This window comes from Pelophylax lessonae (assembly GCF_965119305.1).
Source record: "Pelophylax lessonae genome assembly, chromosome: 9".
In the NCBI taxonomy this organism is placed as follows: Eukaryota; Metazoa; Chordata; class Amphibia; order Anura; family Ranidae; genus Pelophylax; species Pelophylax lessonae.
Genome location: NC_138776.1, coordinates 34,527,676 through 34,550,738, shown reverse-complemented (window position 1 = coordinate 34,550,738; position 23,063 = coordinate 34,527,676). Strand labels below are relative to the sequence as shown.

At 40.7% G+C, this 23,063-nt stretch overlaps 2 protein-coding genes across 1 annotated transcript; one reads left to right on the top strand and one right to left on the bottom strand.

Moving 5' to 3' along the window:
• Positions 1 to 23,063, bottom strand: part of LOC309563154 (trypsin-like) — a gene marked incomplete at both ends in the record, with an annotated part of 280,915 nt that overhangs the window by 183,075 nt on the left and 74,777 nt on the right.
• On the top strand, positions 1,993 to 21,997 carry LOC309563157 (trypsin-like; the record flags this gene model as incomplete). The annotated part of the gene is made up of 5 exons (XM_082267492.1): positions 1,993 to 2,032; positions 14,135 to 14,285; positions 17,557 to 17,813; positions 21,353 to 21,489; positions 21,848 to 21,997. 5 exons carry the CDS (start codon positions 1,993 to 1,995, stop codon positions 21,995 to 21,997), a joined length of 735 nt encoding a protein of 244 aa, XP_082123618.1.

Genomic DNA, 23,063 nt, shown 5'->3' with positions numbered 1-23,063 from the left:
TGAATGACGCGGCTGTGTGGGCGGAGCTCCAGCCCCTCCACCAAAAAATTAAAAGTCAGCAGTTACACATACTTTAGCTGCTGACTTTTAATAAGAAGACACTTACCAGTCCAGGGATACCGGAATGCCAGCACCCCAGCTGATTTTTCAATCGTCTCTCGGGTGCTGCTGCCGCCATTCCTCGTACGGGGAAACCGGTAGTGAAGCCTTGCGACTTCACAGCCGGTTCCCTACTGCAAATGTGCAAAGCGGGCTGTGCTTTGTGAATGGCCCAGTGGTGAGGGAAGTAGGAGCGGGCCAAAATCCTGGGGGATCTTGCTGGGGTACCTGTGATTCATGGCTGGGACCTGCTGACAAAATCCTGCGGTGTCCAATCACAGCGGGAGTCGGCAGGCAAGGGTGCATGCCCTCTACCTGGAAGAGGCCAGCAATGTACAGGTACTGTACATCACTGTGCCTGTACAGGCCGCCTGTACACAGTACATTGTGGGCAGGCAGTCTTTAAGTAATTAAACAATTCAATTGGGCCAAGTTGACCAAAATGAACTATTTACTGCACTAACAAGTAAACTTTCTGTAACTTCAGCTACATACTTTATACAGCACTGTGCTGCGGCAGTGGGACAAGAACTTCCCTTTACACTTCTGGAAAAGAATAAAGCCTGGCTGAGCCATTCACAGGAAGTTTGTATTCGATAATTGAATACAAAGTTTCCTCTGATTGGCTGAGGCAGAGAGGTGGGCAGATGACATTAAGATCCCCATCCCAGTCAATCAGAGGAAGCCTAAAAGTTGAGACATCAACTGCTATGGCAATAAAAGGGTACTGGTACCAGAAGTTGGAACCGAAGACTTGTACTTGGGGGCGCTGGTGTCATGCAAGCAGAAGCACAGTGATGAGGGCACCCTGATTTTTTTCCAAACTAGTAGAGAGTAGAGCTAGGTCACAAGCCAAGTTAAGTGTCAGCTGCGCAGGAAACAGAAAAATCACGAGCAGGATCAAGGTCTGAGAAGAGCAAAGGGTAGCAACATGCAGGCAACAAGGTACAGAATCGATAGACAAAATCTTGGTCAAGAGTCCAGTCTGAGGTTGGTAACACAGGTAGGCAGCAGACAAAAACAGGCAGGGGAAATCCAGAATAACTGCAAAAAATAGGGCGCTGCAACCTTATGAATCAAAGAAATCCCTTGAGAAAATGGGTGCATGATCCACAGTCGCACAATTGTAACAATATAGTCCAAGAAAATAATCCCCAACATTGCTAATTGAAATCTTCCTTTATTAACCATTCCACAGAAAACACAACCTTAGTACAAAGATGTTAACGCGTTTCAGCCTCTAGCGGCCTTAGACATAACTAATGCACACTAAAACTGAAACAGATCAACATCCATATGTCTGTGTTTTCTATGGAATGATTTAAAAAGACAGATTTTAATGGAAGATATACAGAGTTGCAGATCATCTATTGGAATACATTGTTACAGGGGTAATCCAGACGGGTCAGATGAAAGCCGAGCCGAGTCAATAAATGTATCAAGCAGGATTCAGGGCCACAGATATCAGAAATACAAGCTCAAAGATCATCTAAAGACCCCCTTTGGCCCAAACAAACTATTTGAAGGAACATGAAACGTGGAGTTAGGCTTTAACTCATATTATAATTTCGGTCAAAAATTGTTCTTGGCCACTTTCCAGTTAAACAAATATTTGAGTCAATCAATAACATATCTATCGATTAGATAAAGAGAGCCATATTTGTTATGAAAAAGCAAAATGTCACATGTTCTTTTTTTGATCAGATACTAGCACTTGTGGGACCATTTCCATTTCGCTCACATTTTAGAAATAGGATTGTGAGCAAGGACACCCATAAACACGCCTTCCTCCATATCACGTTAAATGCTCTAAATAGTAACTTGAGGGAGTTTCAAACCCTAATAATGTATAAATACTAGTGCTGACATTCAGATAAGGCCAAGTGTTCCAGCATGAAGCTTTTTGTAGTTTTTGTGCTCCTCGGGGCAGCTGGTGAGTCTAACTTTGTATGGACATGTATGGATTGCTTTTCACTTGTTCACTTGACTATATTCAAATACCAAAAATGAGTTTCTTTAAAAGTAGAGTTTCTGAGTTATGGGAAACTAGACAAGATATATGGACTTTATAGGCACATAAATAAAAAGTATCAACATGTATTAATACATAATAGTGACATAGAATATAAAAAAGGGAAACATACAAGACATCAAACATTGGCATAGATACAGTAATACAGACATAAAACCCAAATAGCAATGCTGGATGTTGATAATATTTTGTTATGCTCTTTGGATATTGATTCAATGTTTTTGTATCCGTAGTGTTGAGTTATGTTCCTGAAGAAGCGGTTTTGCGAAACATGTCGAGCTGACACTCTGACCATTACCACATAGCACTGCGACCAGGCCGACATCCCCTGATGGGCTTTTGGTAACCTTATCATTATCCCCTGGGGCAGAGATGGTGAACCTTGGCACCCCAGATGTTTTGGAACCACATTTCTCATAATGCTCAACTACACTGCAGAGTGCATGAGCTTCATGGGAAATGTAGTTCCAAAACATCTGGGGTGCCAAGGTTCACCATCACTGCCCCAGGGGATCCAGCTTTCTGACCGGCATTGCTATTTGGGTTTTATGCCTGTATTACTGTATCTATGCCAATTTTTTATGTTTCCCTTTTTGTATCGTATGTCACTATTATGTATTAACCACTTTAAGACCGGAAGGATTTGCCCCCTTCCTGACCAGGCCATATTTTGCGATTCGGCACTGCGTTATTAACGGACAATTGCGTGGTTATGCAACGCTGTACCCAAATAAAATCAATGTCTTTTTTTCCCCACAAATGGAGCTTTCTTTTGGTGGTATTTGATCACCGGTGCGATTTTTATTTTTTGCGCTATAAACAAAAAAAGAGCGACAATTCTGAAATATATATATATATATATATATATATATATATATATATATATATATTTCACATTCTGCTGTCAAAAAAAAAAAAAGAAAATCACAATTTTTTTAACATTTTAGGCCAATTTGTTTTCTGCTACATATTTTTGATAAAAAAAAGAATCGCAATAAGCGTATTCTGATTGGTTTGCGCAAAAGTTATCGCGTCTACTAACTACGGGATTTTATTGTTTTTTTTTTATTAGTAATGGCGGCGATCTGCGATTTTTAGCGGGACTGCAACATTGCGGCGGACAGATAGGACACCTAACTGACATTTTTGACACTTTTGGGGGGACCAGTGACATTACTACAGTAATCAGTGCTATACATCATAGGTGTGCGCAGCCTATTGCATTAGGGTGTGCACCCCAAAGTTTCAATACACATGCATGTGTGTGCCTACATGTATATGGCCCCGGTACATTACTCTCCCTGCTGGCACAGTGAAATAGAAGTGTGTGGCACTTCTCTTATGGCAGATCAAGTCAGAGGGAGATCTTTTCCATCTCCTCACTGGCAAACAGAGCGATAATGCTAATGTGCCCTAGGTGATTAGGGTGTGCCCAGGCACACCCGGCACACCCTGTGCGCACGCCTATGCTATACATATGCGCTGTCCCTGTCGGCTTCCCCGCTGCCGAGTCCCTTAGCTTCCCGCGCACGACCGATTTAGGTCTACGTCGGTTTGCCCAGGAGAGCCACCCTGCCGCAGTAAAACTGCGGCGGGTGGTCGGGAAGTGGTTAAAAAATTTTGATACTTTTTATTTATGTGCCTGTAAAGTCCATATCTCTTATCTCATATCTAGTTTCCCATAATTCCCATCAGGATGTGGCACACTGTTTACTTTATGCATTCGGATTGCCACCTCTGTTGATGCATACTCTAATCCCCTTGTTTTCAGTAGAGTTTCGGAGTTGTCCAAGGGTCATGGTTTAGCTGGTGGAGATATGGCAATACTGGAATTTTCCTGAAGGGCTTAGTCATTGACAGGCGCTTTTTCCCAAACGGAAGAGAATGATCAATTATGAAAGTGAATGTTTATTGTTTTAATGAAAAAGATGAAGCTGTATTGATTAAAATCACCCAATTATTTTCAAGCGTAGGAACATAGCATTTTTTCCAAATTCTGTTTTGTACAATTGTGGGATCAATAGGAAGCACTGGGCTACAGATATCCTATCTGAGTATCCTTCTGTTCCCTAAGCACAGAGAGACATTTTTCTTTGGCAAGTGCTGTTGAGCATGTCCTAGCATGCTATGCTTGAGAATGTTACAACTGCACTATGTGGTCAAAAGTATTGGGACGCCTGCCTTTACACACACATGAACTTTAACGGCATCCCAGTCTTAGGCCTCGTACACACGCAACAATTATCAGCCGACCGATCGGCCGTCTTTTGTCCAGTGGTGTTGTGTTGGTTGAAATGTGCTCTAGACTGCACACGAATTTTCTCGGCCAACAAAAACCAACTTCAGAAGTGATGTCATGTGCTGGTTTACTTTCCCTGTGTTTTTTCTTCTCTGAGCATGCCCAGTCTTGCTCATCAGATTTTTGTCTGCCGAAATCGGTACTGATTGACGGAAAATCGGCCGTCCTGTTGACGGCCAACAAAAATTTTATAGCATGCACACCAGATTTTGTTCGGTCGAAAAGTCGGAGTCGTTTGTCGGAAGCATCATACTAACAAGCCGACAATTGGCCGATCGGACGTTGGCCGAAAATTCACAGCCAACAATCGTTGCGTGTGTACGAGGCATTAGTCCGTAGGGTTCAATATTGAGTTGGCCCACCCTTTGCAGCTATAACAGCTTCAACTCTTCTGGGAAGGCTGTCCACAAGGTTTAGAAGTGTGTCTATGGGAATATTTGATCATTCTTCCAGAAACCCATTTGTGAGGTTAGGAACTGATGTTGGACAAAAAGGTCTGGCTCGCAGTCTGTGCTCTAATTCACCCCAATGGTGCTCTATTAGGTTGGGGACAGGACTATTCGCAGGCCAGTCAAGTTCCTTCACCCCACACTCGCTCATCCATGTCTTTATGGACCTTGCTTTGTGCACTGGTTTAAATCATTTGGTGAAGGGGGGATTATGGTGTGGGGTTGCTTTTCAGCGGTTGAGTTTGGCCCCTTAGTTCCAGTCAAGGGAACTCTTTTTTTTTTTTTTTTCAAAATTTTCGCTATTTTTTTGTTTATAGCGCAAATACGTTTTTTTTATATGTATTGTGATTTAAGTGTATACTTAATTTTCCAGCCATCGGGCTTAATGCACTGTATTCATTATTGGGATATTTCACTTTTCCCCGAAGGTTATCATATATATTGATTCATTTAATGGCAGCGCAGCACTTTCACCCATTACCTGTACTATACCTATTGCTGAGGAAAAGCATCTGAGTGGTAGCAGCAGCCCAATTCAAATCAATTGGTACCAATATTTGTGTGTGTTTTCCCCTTTGACACACATTGATAGGTCTTTCTGACCCCAGATCTCACATTAAAGAGGACCTGTCATGCTTATTTCTATTACAAGGGATGTTTACATTATTTGTAATAGGAATAAAAGTGTTAAAAAAAAACTAAAAAAAAAAAAAAAAAGGGTAAAAATAAAAAAATAAATAAAAAATAAATAGAAAAAAATAAAAATGAATGCGCACCGTCACAGTTAGCTCACGGAAGCGAACACATATGCAAGTCACACCCACATATGTAAACGGTGTTCAAACCACACATATTAGGTATTGCCGCAATCGTTAGAGTGAGAGAAATAATTGGAGCTATAAACCTCCTCTATAACTCTAAACTGGTAACCTGTAGAAATTTTTAAAAGGTCACCTATGGGGATTTTTAAGTTCCAATGTTTGTCGCCATTCCACGAGCGTGCGCAATTTTTAAAAACATGACATTTTGGGTATCTATTTACTCGGCGTAACATTATCTTTCACATTATAGAAAAAACTAATTGGGCTAACTCTACTGTTTTTTTATTTTTTTATTTAAAAAAGTAAATTTTTTCCCCCAAAAAAAAAAATGCGTTTGTAAGACCGCTGCGCAAATACGGTGTGATAAAAAATATTGCAATGATCTCCATTTTATTCTCTAGGGTCTCTGCTAATATATATATAAATATATATGTATATATCTATATATATATATATATCTATATATATACATATATATAGATATATATCTATATATATATATAAAGTAAACCCCCCTCCATTGCGGGGGTTACGTTCCGGACCCAGCCGCGAAAAGTGAAAATCCGCGAAATAGAAAAACCCTATTAAAATGCATTGTAGGCATGTTTTTTTTACTGTCACTGTACGTGTAAAAGCATTTTAAGGTCTTTAACCACATCCCGCCCGCCCTATAGGCAAAGGACGGCGGGATTGTGGTTGTATTATCCTGACCGGACGTCCAGATTATCATGACGGCGGCAGGATAATACAGCTCTGCGCGCCCCCCGGGGGCACGCAGAGCGGCGATCGGTGATACGAGGAGTCAAACTGACGTAGGCTCTTTACCATGTGACCAGCCGTGTCCAATCACGGCTGGTCACATAGTAAACAGGAAGAGCCGTTGATCGGCTTTCCTTAGTTCGTGCCTGACAGGCACGAGTAAAGGAGCGCCGATCGGCGGCTCCCCTGACAGGGGGGGGGTCGGCACTGGTAATCAGATCATTGATTACCAGTGCAGACCCTCGGGGGGGGGGGGGTGCCACTAGAACCACCAGGGATGCCCACCCATGACCCCAGGGATGCCCAACTATGACTCCAGGGATGCCCACTATGGCCACCAGGGATGGCAATCAGGGCTCAGGGAGCCCCCCATTGCCCTCCCCATCAGTGCTGCCCACCAGTGCCCTCCCTATCAGTGCTGCCCACCAGTGCCCATCATTGCCATCTATCAGTGTCGCCCACCAGTGCCCATTATTGACCACCAGTGCCGCCTATCAGTGCCCATTAGTGCCCATCAGTGCCGCCTGTCAGTGCCGATCAGTGCCGCCTATCAGTGCCCATCAGTGCCGCCTATCAGTGCCCATTAGTGCCCATCAGTGCTACCTATCAGTGCCACCTATCAGTGCCCATCAATGCCGCCTATCAGTGCCCAGCAGTGCCACATATCAGTACCCACCAATGCTACATATCAGTGCTACCTATCAGTGCCACATATCAGTGCCTATCAGTGCCGCCTATCAGTGCCACCCCATCAGTGCCACCCCATCAGTGCCTCCTCATCAGTGCCTGTCAGTGCAGTCTCATCAGTGCTCATCAGCGCAGGAAAAAAACGTATTTATTTACAAAATTGTATAACATAAACAAAAAAACTTTTTTTTTTTCAAACTTTTCGGTCTTTTTTTATTTGTTTAGCAAAAAGGAAAAAACCCAAAGGTGATCAAATACCACCAAAAGAAAGCTCTATTTGTGGGGGGAAAATGACATAAATTTGGTGTAGGTACAGTGTTGCATGACCGCGCAATTGTCATTCAAAATGCAACAGCGCTAAAAGGGGAAAATAGGCCTGGGCAGGAAGGGGGTGGAAGTGCCCAGTATTGAAGTGGTTAAACACACTTTTAAAACAATAGAAACTCATTTAAACACATAAAAGATACTGAGAGACATAGCAAGAGCTATGGAAAAACACAAAAATATTTCATTTTTAATGATTTATATAGTAAAAGAACATTACAAATAAAACAGCAATATACCGGGATCGCAAAAACTGAACCGCGATGGTGCGGGGGTTTATTGTATATATATATATATATATATATATATATATATATATATATACCCTGTTTCCCTGAAAATAAGCCCTACCCTGAAAATAAGACCTAGCTTTAATTTTGGGGATGGCTGCAATATAAGCCCTACCCCGAAAATAAACCCTAGTTAAAGTCGTTGTAAAAACATGCAATCCATTTTGCAAAAAGATTATATAATATGCAGTGTGTCTCCTTTTGTAACTTTATTGTGGAATATACCTTACTTACAGTGCAGCTGGGCGCTCACATGACCTGCCGTAGAGCTTCTGCTCTCCTCCCGGTTGACGTCAGCGGCCCCTTACTCTGCAGTGCTCAAAGCTGGGAAGAAGAGTTCCGGTGGGTCATGTGAGCACCCAACGGTGCTGTAAATAGGGTATTTTCCACTATAAAAATACAAAAGGAGACACACTGCACATTCTATAATCTTTTTACAAAACTGATTTTGACCAAGGTTTATTTTTGTGATTACAGAATGTCCTAATGCTGACTCCTGAGCTGACAGGGAAGACAGGGGACACAGGACATTTTTAAAAAATATTTTATTGTTTTATTCCAGGTTTTTTAGAACAAAGAGAGGGGTAAATGACACAATACACTGTGCTGTCTATCATGCCCTTAAGCAGGGGTGTCAAACTCAAATTAATCGGGGGCCGCATCAGCAGTATAGTTGCCCTCAAGGGGCCGGTGGTATCTGTAGGACTATGTGTCCACTCTGTATTATCATAAATAATTGTAACTGCGTTCGATTATTACTGGTTTTAGTGATAATTTAAGTAATAACTAACTCTGAAAGCAGAAGCTTAGAAGTAATAATGGCAAGCCGATATTCAACAATACAATTATTGTACAATTTATTGAACAATTCGTTTTGGTAACAGAAAGTACATTTTTTTAAACATACAAATATTGCCAAGCACTGTTTATTACACATATGGCAAACACAAGGCATTAACTTTGTTCAACTTTTCTGACTGGATGACTGACACCGTTTTCCTGAGGTCAGTCCATCAATGTCTGGCTTTAGGTCTTGTGCTGTAGCAATCCGCAAAACAGCATGGAGGTTATCATCAGTGATGCGTGATCTAAGCTTGGTCTTGTTCAGATTCATGACTGAAAACATCTGTTCACATAGATAGGTGCTCCCAAACATGGACAGAACACGGGCAGCTTGAAGTCGGAGCTGTGGCATCAAATCAGGGGGGAGGAGACGGTAAAAGTCGTTGACTGACACATCCTGGAACTTTGCTCTCAGGCTACTGTTGCACTGAAGTTCTATTAATTCCATCTGAAGGTGATGTGGTGCACTGTCAACATGGATGTTGAAGGGATTGGCAAAGCTGCTAAAGGTTAAGTGTTGTTCCTTAAAGTCAGAAAAGCGTCGGTTGAATTCATCAATCAGACGGTTCACTTTGGTAGCCAATCGAGCACATGAAAAAGCACCTGGGAATTTGGTTGAGATGCTCTGACAGATAGGAAAGTGGGCAAGACTTTCTTTTTCAAGCTGTGACTTCCATAGGCGCAGTTTCTCCTGGAAAGCTGTGATTGCATCATACATTGCCGTTATGACTTGTTTGCGGCCCTGCAGCCTCAGATTCAGTTGGGCGAGATGCTCTGTTATGTCACATAGCATGGCAAAATCACACAGCCAATTTGGATCTGACAGTTCAGGCAAGGGCTTCCCTTTACTTTGCATAAAAAGAGCAATTTCTTCCAAAAGCTCAAAAAATCTCTTGAGAACAGTGCTCCTACTCAGCCACCTTACATCTGTATGGTATGGCACATCTGTATGTTCCGTGCCCACCTCCTTCAAAAATTGTTGGAACTGGCGATGATTCAGGCCCCGTGCACAAAGAAAGTTCACTGTTTTCGTGACCGTGGACATTATGTTATCCAGTTCCAGAACCTTGCCACACAGAGCTTCTTGGTGGATAATGCAGTGATAAGTTATCAGCTGCATGTGACAGTTACTTATTTTCATTTTCTCTTTTAACAGTCCAACCAAGCCTATTCTCTCTCCACACATTGCAGGTGCTCCATCAGTAGTAAGCCCCACCAACTTTTCCCAAGGTAATTTCATTTTATTTATGGATTCCTCCACTGCGTTGAAGATGTCCCTCCCAGTTGTTGTCCCTTGCATAGCGACCACATCCAAGAGCTCCTCACTGACAGACAAGTCGCCCTTCACACCTCTAACAAAAATGGCTAGATGAGCTGTATCAGTATTGTCGGTGCTTTCGTCAACAGCTAATGAAAACGCCAGATAACTGCATGTTTCTTCAGCCAGCTGTGTTGTAAGGTTACATGCTAAGTCCCTGACTCGGTCTGTGATAGTGTTTCTTGACAAGCTGACATTGTTAAAAGCCTGTCTCTGCTCAGGGCACACCTGCTCACATACCTTTAGCATACACTGCTTTACAAATGCACCTTCTGAAAAGCACTTTGAAGCCCACGCAATTTCTTCAGCCACAAGAAAGCTGGCTTTCACTGCTGCATCATTTTTTGCTGTCATTTTTGCAAAAATATTTCGTTGAGAATGCAGTCTGCCTTTTAATTCCTGGACCTTTTGTTTCTTTTCTTGGTGGCTAAGGTTAGCATATTTGGCTCCATGTTTGGTCTCAAAGTGCCGGTGTAAATTGTATTCCTTCATCACTGCCACTGCTTCGTAGCAAATAATACATACCGGCTTGTCTCCATCAAGTACAAACATGTATTCACTTTCCCATCTCTCATTAAATTGCCTTCCCTCTGCATCGACTTTTCTTTTCTTGGACATTTTGGGGTGATTTGATTGTAGTTTTTGGGTCCCTATACCTCTGTAAAGTGACATGGAATTGGTCAGTATATCCAAAGTTTACTGCTCCACCTGCCATATTATTTTACCATTGCAGTGCTGTGAAGGGCAGGTGCAGACCAGCACGGAGCCCACTCACACTGCTGTACCAGATAATGCAAGTCCAAAAAGGAGTGTCATACATTGCTGGTATCTTCCACAAGATGATATAAATCAAATAGTTATAAGCAGACACCCAGAGCACCCCACCCCCCATACATCAGATGTCAAGAGCTCTCCACCATCAGAAGTTAAGAGTATAGTATGTACAAAGTGAAGAGTTCAGGAATGCGCTACATACAGAGTGAAGGGTTCAGGAATGCGCAATGTACAGAGTGAAGGGTTCAGGAATGCGCTGTGTACAGAGGGCAGAGTTCAGGAGTGTGCTATATACAGAGTGCAGAGTTCAGGAGTGTGCTATATACAGAGTGCAGAGTTCAGGAATGTGCGGTTCAGGAGTACGCTTTATACAGGGTAAATAAAACAAGCTGCGTTAAGGGAAAAAAGATATAAATAACTAGTCTCAAAAACACAACTAGATTGTGCAATCATGTGCTCAAATAAATGATCAACATATATTAACTCGGTACCAAAAAAGGTGAATGAATAGAGATCAGAAATACAATGAATAATTGGGTGAAAAAAATATGTAAATAAAGTTTTTAATAAAAGTCCCTAAGCCCAATCAGGGGATGTGATACACAGTGAACAATTGAAAAAAGATGTGCAATCCACTCAGAGTGATCAATCCTCCACCAACATATAAGCTGCTTACCAGATGCTGGTAAATATATCGCCTGTAGTACCGATAGGAGATAACTAAATGCGCTCATACGGACACGAGGCATCATGATTCAAAATTTCCCATGGGCCAGCTCAGTTTCGCTCACACAGTCCCCCAAATGCACCACCCGTGTGGCCAGGTCTGGTAAATGTCTGCTTTTCTAACAGCTCCTGGACTTGCTTTCAGCATACAGGATGGTGGAAATAATCCTCGGGCTGAAGAGCCGACACCAGGAAGTAAAACCTAAAAATACACGGTGCGCCCTCTTATGTGTCCTCTTTTAGCTCCATGTGGCTATATCTTTATAGCCCGTCCCAAAATCGCTATAGCCCTACCTTCTCTTTTCGCCGCTAACTAGATTTTGTGAGAACTCTGTCACTTCACGATAACGGAATCGTGAAGTGACAGAGTTCTCACAAAATCTAGTTAGCGGCGAAAAGAGAAGGTAGGGCTATAGCGATTTTGGGACGGGCTATAAAGATATAGCCACATGGAGCTAAAAGAGGACGCATAAGAGGGCGCACCGTGTATTTTTAGGTTTTACTTCCTGGTGTCGGCTCTTCAGCCCGAGGATTATTTCCACCATCCTGTATGCTGAAAGCAAGTCCAGGAGCTGTTAGAAAAGCAGACATTTACCAGACCTGGCCACACGGGTGGTGCATTTGGGGGACTGTGTGAGCGAAACTGAGCTGGCCCATGGGAAATTTTGAATCATGATGCCTCTTGTGTCCGTATGAGCGCATTTAGTTATCTCCTATCGGTACTACAGGCGATATATTTACCAGCATCTGGTAAGCAGCTTATATGTTGGTGGAGGATTGATCACTCTGAGTGGATTGCACATCTTTTTTCAATTGTTCACTGTGTGTCACATCCCCTGATTGGGCTTATGGACTTTTATTAAAAACTTTATTTACATATTTTTTTCCACCCAATTATTCATTGTATTTCTGATCTCTATTCATTCACCTTTTTTGGTACCGAGTTAATATATGTTGATCACTTATTTGAGCACATGATTGCACAATCTAGTTGTGTTTTTGAGACTAGTTATTTATGTCTTTTTTCACTTAGCGCAGCTTGTTTATTTACATTGTTATTTGGTGATATCACACTGGAAGCTGCAGCGTCTTTATTATTTTTTCACTAGCAGGGTTATATCATTTCTGTTTATATTCGCTTTATACAGAGTGCAGAGTTCAGAAGTGTGTTTATGTACAGAGTGCAAGGTTCAGAAATGCACTGCGTACAGAGTGTGGGGTTCAGGAGTGCGCTGTGTACGGAGTGTGGGGTTCAGGAGTGCGCTGTGTACGGAGTGCGGGGTTGCGTGCGGAGTTGCGTTCAGAGTTTTGGTGTGCGCTGGGTACAGAGTGCGGGATTCAGGAGTGTGCTGCGCATGGAGTGCGGGGTTGTGTGCAGAGTTGCGTACGGAGTGCGAGGTTGCATGCAGAGTTTTGGCGTGCACTGGGGACGGAGTGCGGGGTTCAGGAGTGCGCTGCATATGGAGTGCGGGTTCAGGAGTGCCCTGCGCATGGAGTGCGGGGTTGCGTGCGGAGTTTTGGCGTGCTCTGGGTACGGAGTGCGGGATTCAGGAGTGTGCTGCGCATGGAGTGCGGGGTTGCGTGAAGAGTTTTGGCGTGCGCTGTGTATGGAGTGCGGGGTTCAGGAGTGTGCTGCATATGGAGTGCGGGTTCAGGAGTGCGCTGCGCATGGAGTGCGGGGTTGCGTGTGGAGTTTTGGCGTGCGGGGCTCAGGAGTGTGTTCTGCTCCCATCCTCCCACCTGCCTCCACAGCCCTCACCACCCCACCCCAGTCCCTCGCCAAAAAAAACCCAAAAGAACTCTCTCACATTTGTACATTATCCTACCTTTCTATCTGTCCCTGCTCTGGTACAAGTTTTGCCTATGTAGTTTATACTGGGCAAAAATCCCGCTCTCAGAGTTGCAACTAGCTGACAGGAAAAAAAAAAAAGAAAAAAGCACTGACAGTACTAGCCAGCGCCACTAGAGGGACTGAAGAGACAGAGCAGGAGATTCGGGCATGCGCACAGCTCGATCTGCCGGTGCCGCTAGGACAGAGGGAGTGTAGGATGTCGCCATGGAGACCGGCCGGCGCACGCGCTCGCACACAAACACAGGCGGCGCCGCTAGGAGAGGGAGCGTGAGATGTCTCCTTGGAGACCGGCCAGCCACGCTTGCGCAAAGAGATGCGGAGGATGTTTTTTTTTTCTTTACACTGACAGAGGTGGCAGGCAGCCGCGGGCCGCATGAAAAGGCCTGGCGGGCCGGATTCGGCCCGCGGGCCTTGTGTTTGCCACCCGGGCCCTAAAGGATCAGGATTTTTTTTGTTAGGGTTTTAACCACTTTAGGAGCGTCATCATGACATGACTGTTTTTGAATAAATGTAAATTATTGTACGTACCGTAAATAAATAAGACACCCCCTGAAAATAAGCCCTAGTGTGTTTTTTGTAGCCAAAATTAATATAAGATCCGGTCTTATTTTCGGGGAAACACGGTATGTAATGTTTGGGGGTTCTAAGTAATTTTCTAGCAAAAAAACTGATTTTAACTTGTAAACAACCAGTGTCAGAAAAAGGCCCGGTCCAGAACAAATCATTTTTTATGCCTGGATGCTTCATGACTTTATTCATTTGTAGCAAATATTAGATTTTATCATGTCAGGAGTCAGCAATGTATGAATGTTTTTATATGATCCTCTCGCGTGTCATTTTCAACATGCTGTTTCCTTATAGCTGCCCTTGATGACGATAAGATTGTTGGAGGTTCCGTCTGTACCAAGAACTCTGTCCCCTGGCAGGTGTCATTAAATGCTGGCTATCACTTCTGCGGAGGGTCCTTAATCAACAGCCAATGGGTGGTCTCTGCTGCTCATTGTCAAAAACAGTAAGTAAAGAATGAATGTATAGTTTTCTGCAGGCAGCCTGTAGTGGGTGGAGTTGCTGGGCCCCTCCCACAGCTCTGCTCTCTGCACAGGTTATGTACATCGGTGATGTCACTTGCTACTTTTGCAAGGAAATAACTGGCTTTGCAAAGGCAGAGTGGACTTATATTGTTTGTGGCTATATAGGTAACACTTAAAGCCCAGTTGTCGGTTCTCCATCCCAATGGTAATCCCTCTCACCTTGGGGACTACAGCAAGTATGTCACTTGGAAGACCAAGGACATCTTGTGGAGAACAACATGTACTGGGGGGGGGGGGGGTACAGGTCTGAACTGTAGATAAGCAATGCAGCCACTTTTTTTTTTTCTTTTTTAATGCCCTGGTGTATGTTGAAAAAAATAATCTGCATGCAGTTATGTCCTCATCCCCTTTGCATGGGTTTCCACCAGGTGCTCCTCCTCCATACCAGTAGCCTATATTGGCTTCCTCCTTCCTTGCCTCTTGTGTGCATATGTGTGCTGTGGAGAGATGTAAGCTTCCTTGGGGAAAATTGTTTGATGTGAATAGACCCAAGTATTCTATAACATGCCCCATAATATGTTAAATAATAGAAGAAAAAGAATAAGTAAAATTAATAAGATGTTTCAATTGTTTGTGCAGGTTTACCCAAAGATACATTTAGAGGCATTTCTTTGAAACTGTTTCTACATATTATTATCATTATTAGTAGTATTATTATTATTAATATTTATATTATCATCTTTTATTGTTAATAATAACACTGTCTCCTGGACTACTACAGACCAGTCTCAAAATGCTAAAGCATATATTGAACTATTCTACAATCAAAAAACAAAATCAAAAAAGGAAATGGCACCTGGAGCTATACTCCCATAATTACTACTACTATAACAGTAGTAATAATAATAATAATAATAATAATAATACAAATAATAATGATAATAATGATGATAATAATAATAATAATAATAATACAAATAATAATGATAATAATGATAATAATAATAATTATTATTATTATTATTGTTATTGTTGTTGTTGTTATTATTATTATTATTATTATTATTATTATTATTATTATATGTTTATACTATTAATAATAATAATAATAATAATAATAATAATAATAATAATAATAATAATAACAAAAGATTTAAAACCACCCTATCTCCTGGATAGGACAGACCAATCTCAAAACTCTAAAGCAAATACTGAACTATTCCACGAATATTAATAAACCACACTGTCTATTGGACTACTACAGACCAATCTCAAAATGATAAAGCATATACTAAAATATTGAAATATTCTACAAAAAAAAAAAAGACACCTGGAGCTATACTCTCATAATTTCTCTAATAATAATAATAATAATAATAATGATTATAATAGCAATAATAATAATAATAATAATAATAATATTATTATTATTATTATTTATATGATATTATTTTTTTATTATTATTATTATTATTATTATTATTATTATTATTATTATTATTATTATTATTATTATTATTATTATCACTATTGTTTTGGCTATTAGTATTATTATCTGTTTTTTTGTATCATTATTGTTATTATCATTATTAGTGGCATTATGATTCTTGTTATTATTAATAATAACAATAATGATAATAATAATAATAATAATAATAATAACAACAACACTAATAATAACAAAATATTTAAAACCACACTGTCTCTGGACTACTACAGACCAATCTCAAAATGATAAAGCATATACTGGAAATATTTTATAATAAAAAAAAAAAAGACACCTAGAGCTCCTATAATTACTCTAATAATAATAATAATAATAATAACAATAATAATAATAATAATAATAATAATAATAATAATAATAATGATAATATGATGATATAGTATTATTATTATTATTATTATTATTATTATTAATATTGTTATTACCATTATTATTCTTTTGGCTATTAATAATATCTGTTATTTCTATTGTTATTAAAAATAATATCTAGGACAATAATAACAAAAGATTTAAAACCACCCTATCTCCTGGATAGGACAGACCAATCTCAAAACTCTAAAGCAAATACTGAACTATTCCACGAATATTAATTAACCACACTGTCTATTGGACTACTACAGACCAATCTCAAAATGATAAAGCATATACTAAAATATTGAAATATTCTACAAAAAAAAAAAAGACACCTGGAGCTATACTCTCATAATTTCTCTAATAATAATAATAATAATGATTATAATAGCAATATTATAATAGCAATAATAATAATAATAATAATAATAATAATAATATTATTGTTATTATTATTATTATTATTATTATTATTGTTATTATTATTATTATATTATTTTTATTATTATTATTATCACTATTGTTTTGGCTATTAGTATTATTATCTGCTGTTTTTATCATTATTGTTATTATCATTATTAGTGGCATTATGATTCTTGTTATTATTAATAATAACAATAATGATAATAATAATAATAATAATAATAATAATAATAATAACAACACTAATAATAACAAAAGATTTAAAACCACACTGTCTCTGGACTACTACAGACCAAACTCAAAATGATAAAGCATATACTGGAAATATTTTATAATAAAAAAAAAAACACCTAGAGCTCCTATAATTACTCTTATAATAATAATAATAATAATAATAATAATAATAATAATAATGATAATATGATGTTATAGTATTAGTATTATTATTATTAATATTGTTATTACCATTATTATTCTTTTGGCTATTAATAATATCTGTTATTTCTATTGTTATTAAAAATAATATCTAGGACAATGATAATAATAATAACAAAATTTTGAAAACTAATGCAGATCAATCTCAAAACGATAGAGCATTAACAGAAATATTCTCCAAAAAAAAAGAAAGAAAAAATACACCTACACTATACTTTTATAATTACTACTACTGTAATAATAATAATGATAACAATATTATTATTATTATTTATATTATTATTTTTTATTGTTATTTATGGCTACCAAATCTTGTGTGTGAAGAGACTAAGCAATTGTAAAAAATCTATTTTTAGAGAAATTAATTTGGCAACATTCACTAGAGGTAATTTAGTAGAATATGGCTTTTGCAATTCACTATTCTTTCAGTGAAGTTAGCAGTTATTACAGATTTTAGCCAAAAATACAATATAAATGCTATATCACACTGATATAGAGAGTACTGTTGTTATATGTAGGCTGTGATCTTTCTACAGACGGTTGGAGGTCAGGCTGGGAGAACACAACATCTTTGTAAGTGAAGGCACAGAACAGTTTATCAGCAGCTCCAAGACCATCATCAAACATCCCAAATACAATTCCAGGACCCTGGACAATGACATTCTCCTCATCAAACTCTCTGCTCCAGCTGTTCTCAATAACTATGTGAAGGCCATCCCCCTTCCCTCCAGCTGTGCGTCCCCTGGGACCAGATGTCAGATCTCTGGGTGGGGTAACACACTCAGCAGCGGCTGTAAGTCTGAGGATCTATTATTTTCTCAATTATATTTTTCTTCCATTTAGATTTTTTTTTTTCCAGAAACCAATAAATTTACATCTACACCACATAACTATTGACCTGCACATCTACTGCCTTTTCCTGAGCCGTGTCATAAAGGAAAGAGAAGAATTAGCAAAGAAAAGTCAATATGGTAAAATTAAATAAATAAATAAATTCAGATGCTTCTCCAGCTTAAAGGATAACTCCGCTTTCAGAGGAAAAAAACAAATAATACAAAAAATAATATAAATATACAACTGCAACACAAGTCATATTGTAATTGAATGTCATCAAAAATGACCTTTCCTTTTCAAGCTGCAGCCGCTGTAGTTTTCTGTAAAATGTAATATGGCCGCCTGCAGGCGTTCTGTACACAGATGTAATTTCCTGCTTGTGTGATTGGCTCACTGATTTTCCCAGAAGTCTGTACTAAGATACAAGTCAGATTTTTTGCATCCCCTGCAACAAAAGTATAATTTTTTTGGTGTGATACTCTCAAAGGGAAATCATGCCTAAAGGGTTGTAGACCCTGCCACTTTCCTCATTAGAGCCCTGCAGGTGCAGCAGCTAATTGATATTGATAGAATCACTCACATTCACTTTGCACATAGACACACAGAAACAAACAGCTATTTCTTCAGAATAACAAAAGGTAGGAATCTGTAACAGTTTGCTAAAATCTCGCCGCCCGCCATGTAGACTAATGATGGGGGGGGGGGGGCGGGATGCTCTCTCATTCTGGGACAAAGTCACATGACGTTGCCCCAGTCTCACTGCGCTCCAGCACCCGCAGGGGTGTGCAGCGCAGCAATCGTGGGCTCACTGTGTCCCAGGGACACAGTGCAACCCGGATCTCAGTAAAGAGCCAATGACGGGGCTCTTTACCCATGTGTGTCCAATCACAGCTGATCACATGTAAACAAGGAAATGTCAGTTATTGGCTCTCCTCACCTCGCACTGACAGAGTGTAAGGAGAGGAGAGCCAATCAGCGGCATCTCCTCACAGGGGAGACCTGCACAGAAAATCATCAGTGCAGCCCCAACAGTGCCAATCAGTGATGCCAATCTGTGCCCATCAGTGATGTCAATCTGTGCCCATCAGTGATGTCAATCTGTGCCCATCAGTGCTGCCTTTCAGTGCTCATCATTGTCTGCTCCTCAGTGCTGCCTATCACTGCCCATCAGTGCCCATCAGCCCAATTGTTTGAGAAGCCCTTTATTAAAGAAGAAAAAAAAAACTCCCCAAAAAATGTCTCTTGCTGTCAATATACACTATATAGTCAAAAGTATTGGGACACCTGTCTTTACACGCACATAAACTTTGTTGGCATCCAAGTCTTAGTCCGTAGGGTTTATTATTGAGTTGGCCCACCCTTTGCAGCTATAGCAGCTTCAACTCTTCTGGGAAGGCCGTCCACAAGGTTTAGGAGTGTGTCTATGGGAATGTTTGACCATTCTTCCAGAAGCGCATTAGTGAGGTCAGGCACTGATTTTAGACAAGAAGGCCTGGTTTGCAGTCTCCGCTCTAATTAATTCCAAAGGTATTTTATTGGGTTGAGGTCAGGACTCTGTGCAGGCCAGTCAAGTTCCTCCACCACAAACTCGCTCATCCATGTCTTTATGGACCTTGCTTTGTGCACTGGTGCGCAGTCATGTTGGAACAGGAAGGGGCCATCCCCAGACTGTTCCTACAAAGTTGGGAGTATGAAATTGTCCAAAATGTCTTGTTTTGCTGACACCTTAGGAGTTCTTTTCACTGGAACTAAGGAGCCAAGCCCAACCCCTAAAAAACAAACCCACACCATAATCCCCCCACCACTAAATGATTTGGACCAGTGCACAAAGCAAGATCCATAAAGACATGGATGAGCGAGTTTGGGGTGGAGGAACTTGACTGGTCTAGACCTCAACACGATAGAACATCTTTGGGTTGTAAGGGTCACGCAGCGCGATCACAGGAGGACGTCCATAGATGCCCTCCCATGCTGTAACCATCTTTCAGTCGGATAAGGATAAGTTCACCTTTTAACACAAAATAATGCATGTACCTTTTTTTGCAGGTAAAAAAAAATGTGCATTTACTATTTTTGTTTTAGGTGCTTGGAAAGCATTGCACCAGCGGACAGTAGATCACTGATGTCATGCAGGTCTCCTGCAGACCTATCAGTGTAAGTTGTCTCATCGTACGGCCAGGCAGTTTCACCCTGACAGGAAGAATCAATGAACTACTAGAGCACTCAACAGCGCCATGGTAGTTCATTGGAAACTACAAGCGGACAACCGTAAAGGGTGTTGGTAGTTGTAGTCCATTCATTCATTCACAGAACATAGTGGATGCATGACATGACACGGCTGAGCTGGCAGATTGTGCCAGTGAGCAGGGGGAGAATATCTCCTGTCCACTACTAAAACAGGGGAGTCGGGGATGCTGGGGCCAGTACATTTGTAACATGTTACACGTTACACCCTGAATATGGGTGTAAAATATAACATGGTACAAAAGGTGAACTTATTGTAGCGCTACCCCCGCAGGGGCCACTTGAATACGTGTCTCCCACTGATTAATCTACATCCAGTCACAGGGTATTTTCACACAGTCAATAGCACACAGGATTACGCTTGTTGTCTCTAATAACCAATCTAGGGGGTGTGATTTTTTTTTTTTTTTGTATTTTATTTGCAGAACTTGGATAGGAAGGGATTTAGTGGGATGAGCCAAAATAACTATTCACAAGGGAGGACAACTTCTTCAATGTAGCAGGCTGTACAGAATAGAGCAAGCCCCTTTGTAGTAGAAGGAATCTAGTGGTCCTTGCTTCTTCAAAACACTAGCCACTGTCCGTTTTTGCTTACACCCAGTATGTTGACTTATAGCACCAAAAGGGAGATTTTAGAAACACAGTCTCTATGATCCCTTTAGGGGGGTCTGTATTTACAAGGCCCTGGCCGCAAGTCATCTTCCTCTGTGATACCAGACAGGATCCATGGGAATCCTCCCGACCCTCAGTCAGCTTGCAAGAGAACCATGGGTTTCAGCTTCAGTATTTCAGGCCCTCTGGTCTCCCCCCTAAGGCTGCATGGCCCCCTCCCCAACTGAACCTCTCTCTGTAAAGGAAGACCCAGAGCCCATGTGCTCTTTAGATATAAATACAGTCGTCTAGCATGCCTTGGGGCACATACCCTTCTAATTGGCCAGGGCATGTGCAAGGTTTCCACCTACTGTCCAGTACATCCAATAGCTACCAGACCAGTGTGAAACTTTCAAGACAGCATGAGCAGCACCAGAACACACAGAGCAGACTCTACCAGTCAATCACAGCTCTCTGTTAGGCAGACCGCATATACATTTGCCTAGCTGTCTACCTGTTAAGCAGAGAAACCAAAAACTATATGCACTCACTCTAGCACCTACCTAGGAGTGCGCTACATTATCTTTTAAGGAATACAGTGAAATTATAGTTATTGTGCCTAGAGTTTTGGCTATAAATCAAGCCCTTTCTTGTTTTTTTCAGCCAATTATCCAGATCTCCTGCATTGTGTTAACGCCCCAATCCTGACTGATGCTCAATGCAACAGCGCCTATCCTGGAGAAATCACAGCTAACATGATCTGTGTTGGCTACATGGAAGGGGGGAAAGATTCCTGCCAGGTAATGTGCTTTGTCTTTGTTTTTAGGAGAGTGGCCTACAAGAGGTTGGTAAACTAAACTGCCATGGATTTGCTAAAGATAAATTATCAAAATAAAAGAAACATTACACACATAAGGCCACTGTCTTTTCTAGAAAAAAGTCTTGATGTTGGATGATTAAAGTCATGATGTTGGATATGTCATCAGTGTGCAGTGTTTTGTTTTTTGGCATAGGTTTGGAGTACAGATGGCTCCCTTTCAGTTCCGAGAGATTGGTGTGGGGGGGATTTTTGTCTGTCACTTATAACTGTGAGAAATGCTTTGGAACAATTAGTTACTTTATGGATACTTATTGTGAAATGGATGTTTTTCTCCTTAGGGTGACTCCGGTGGCCCCGTGGAGTGTGGTGGGGAATTGCAGGGTGTTGTCTCCTGGGGATACGGCTGTGCCCAGAAGAACTACCCCGGTGTCTACACCAAGGTCTGCAACTACAACTCCTGGATCCAAGACACTATTGCCGCCAATTAACAACCAACATGTCATATTGTATCTGCAATTTCTACATTAAATGTATCTTTATTAGACAATGTTCCGATGTATTTCAACAGGCATATCAAAATACAGCTTAACATCGAAAAACACCGCAATATAATCTTGTCAACTGTAAGATCTTGTTTCATATACACAGACGCAGAACCAATTATGTAAACCCCGCTGTTACCTTTTAGCACCTCACACCTCCCTTCCCAAAACAAATTCTACAATTATAATATACATGTAATGCAGTTTACCAAAATACTCCCAACACCTTCCTTGAGGAAAAAAATAGCTTCAATTAAGAACAACAAAAACAAACTACCCAAACAAACCACAAAAAAAAGGGGGGGGGGGGGGAGCATGTCTGCTGGGTATAGTTAATTTCCGAATCCCCTGAACCAAAGGCTCAACATATCATTTATAAAGTGGCATCCAGGTGGACTCAGGGACCCCACACTCCAGAGCCACAAGGGTATTACCTACCTTCACTGTAAGAGCTTCCATAAGTTTAACCTCTAAAATTCATGAGTACAAGTCGGGAATTGTGTGGCCGTGTGTCTATCCAATGAGATGTCATTAAGTATCTGATAGCAGTAAGCATAAAAATAACCTTCTGGAAAACTTAGACTGTTGGATAAGTGTCAGCAGGTATAAAGACAGGTCCAATGGAATTTTAACTTGCAAAAGGTTGAAGACTCGGGCCTCTACATTTTTCTAAAGTGGATGGGTGTTTCCAGTTGTTTATGACATTTCCAGCACTGATCTGATATGTTTTGGTTAAAGTGATACAATTGAAAAGGTGAACTAACACCTTACACCATCCTCAAACCCCCTGGTTCCCACTGCACTTACCATCCTTGGCTGATTTAGTTTTACCATCCACAGAGCCCCGCATAATGGTCTTTGAGTTTGAAAGCTGAGACGGGAGCTAGGATGGATCTCAGCAGTTCTTATCTGTGCCTTTGTGACAGGTTCTCTTTAACAAGATCCCAGGGATCTATTAGACCTCCGATGTCTCACCTGCCTTTCATTGAAACTAACACAGACTGCACTCTAT